General features: G+C 40.8%; 1 protein-coding gene across 1 annotated transcript in view; it reads left to right on the forward strand.

Moving 5' to 3' along the window:
- Nucleotides 1-2,028, forward strand: part of LOC118324968 (phenylalanine--tRNA ligase, mitochondrial-like) — a 6,702-nt gene that overhangs the window by 2,178 nt on the left and 2,496 nt on the right. Inside the window, exon 2 of the mRNA XM_035657499.1 lies at nt 1,403-1,563. Within this exon, the coding sequence (XP_035513392.1) occupies nt 1,403-1,563 (161 nt within the window). The remainder of the gene's footprint in view (nt 1-1,402; nt 1,564-2,028) is intronic.

A 2,028-nucleotide genomic window follows, 5' to 3' on the forward strand; every position in this document is an offset into this window, starting at 1 on the left:
CTGTTTTAGGGTGGAGTACCTCTTAAAATTGCCTCAGTATCAGCGTAGGAAACCCAGTTTTTGATGATCCCTTCAATCGTTGAAGACCAACAGTTAATATTGGTTTCTTTTAACAAAGACCACCATCTTTCTCGAACCTTAACCAAACAATTTGATGTTCCTTAACACTGTTAGTGTCCCCAAAAAAAGGTTCAGGCTGATTTAAAACAGTAGGAGGGCGCGTTGAGAAGTTTTAAACCAAAGAAATGTAATTTAATTCTGTAATAATGTGAATATTAACCACAATACAGTCATATAATCCAGTTTACGGCTAAAAAACATGCTGAAGTGTGCGGTACCACAAACTCTGAGCATGATAAGTGCCCTTGAGCAGCGTTCGTGAGTCCTGCTAACGGAGAGCGGAGGCGAATGCCTCTCGGGACGCGATCGATAACGTATCAGAAAATAACTGAAGAAACAGTGAGGTTACTACGAGCGTGTGTGTGTGTGTGTGTGTGTGTGTGTGGGAGGCTGAGGTTGTATAGATTTATTGACAGCATTAAGTTGAAGTGTTGAATAATGACACATATTCCTCCATAACTCGATTGTAGTTGTCAGACTGACAGTGAGTGAAACCTGCAGTAACACTGACGGCAGGTTCTCTGGAGCAGCCCCGTTGTGTTGGTGTTGTGGACTTTGTGGATGATCTTCCAGCCGTGTTTGTGTTCGGCTGTGACACCTGCAGCACCGCATGACGTCTGGCAGAGTGTCCCAAAATCCACCCGACACTGTTTAATTCACGTCTGAGCAGGAAAACTTTAATATATTACAATTTATTACATGCAGACTTACTTCAGCTTCATTTTTGTTTCTGATTCTCATATTGCTTTGGTTAAAATGTGAGAATTTCTCTTCCAAATTTAGTGGTAGCAACAGTTACACATATGAAATGAACTTGCTACTCGAACTCCATTGATTAAAAACAGGAATTTTACATAGCAAATGATCATAAAACACAAATACAAAACTCACAAACTATGTCTCTTTTAGTCTTTCCAACAACCACCAACTCTGATTTGGTGGAAATGAATCCTTAATTCACCAACGTAGATGATTAAAACAGCAGTTTCATCCACAACAAACACTGACACATCATCACGTTTGAGGAGATTATTTCAAACATTTCACCTTGAACCTGTCGATTTACATCCAGCAGACACAGAGCAACATAATCGTTCATTCATATGTCATGTTTGTGTCCACCTGATGAATTTAACTCTCTTTTTGCTCTGTTTTTGGTCTCCACCAACTCCTGAGGGAAATATCTGTTCTCTCTGTAGCTCCTAAATGTTTTACTGTGTTCGATGTCTTTAGCCTTTAGCCTTTCTGTTAACGAGTTCTTGTGTTATATGTTTTCTTGCAGCGGGGGCAGGAAACAAGGCGGGCTGGGCGTTCGGTCTGGGCCTGGAGAGACTGGCCATGGTCCTGTACAGCATCCCGGACATCCGGCTGTTCTGGAGTCAGGACGAACGCTTCCTCAAACAGTTCAGAGTTCAGCACATCCAGCAGCCCGTCTGCTTCCAGGTACAAAGACCATCCAATGAGCTGCTGTTTGTAGAGCATTTAACCCAATCTCATGGTCTTCCTCCACCGAAGTTTATATTTGAGCTTTGATTTGTATTTTTTGTCAGATTATTAAAATAGCATCAAATGACATTTAATAAGGATCCACGTTCTTTGGTTGGATATATCAGAGCTTTTTGGACACATTGAAACACTTTGAATCATGACGACTGCTTGGATTTTGACTTTTATCGGACAAACCCTCATTACCTGTGTCTCTATAAACTTATTTTGAAGTATCACGTTAGAAAAGCGTCATGGAAACGGTAAAATTTGATAAAACTTCCCTTCCAAATTTCCCAAAACTAAGAAATAAGTTTGGATGTAAGAAACATTTAAGTCACATGACTGATGAGCTGTTTCCTACATCCTAACACACTGTTGCTCTCTTCTTCTGGTTGTCCGACTGGAGAATCAGCGCCACCT

The sequence above is a fragment of the Morone saxatilis genome, unplaced genomic scaffold (genome assembly GCF_004916995.1).
Source record: "Morone saxatilis isolate NCDOM2014 unplaced genomic scaffold, NCSU_SB_2.0 Contig0, whole genome shotgun sequence".
Lineage (NCBI taxonomy): Eukaryota > Metazoa > Chordata > Actinopteri > Moronidae > Morone > Morone saxatilis.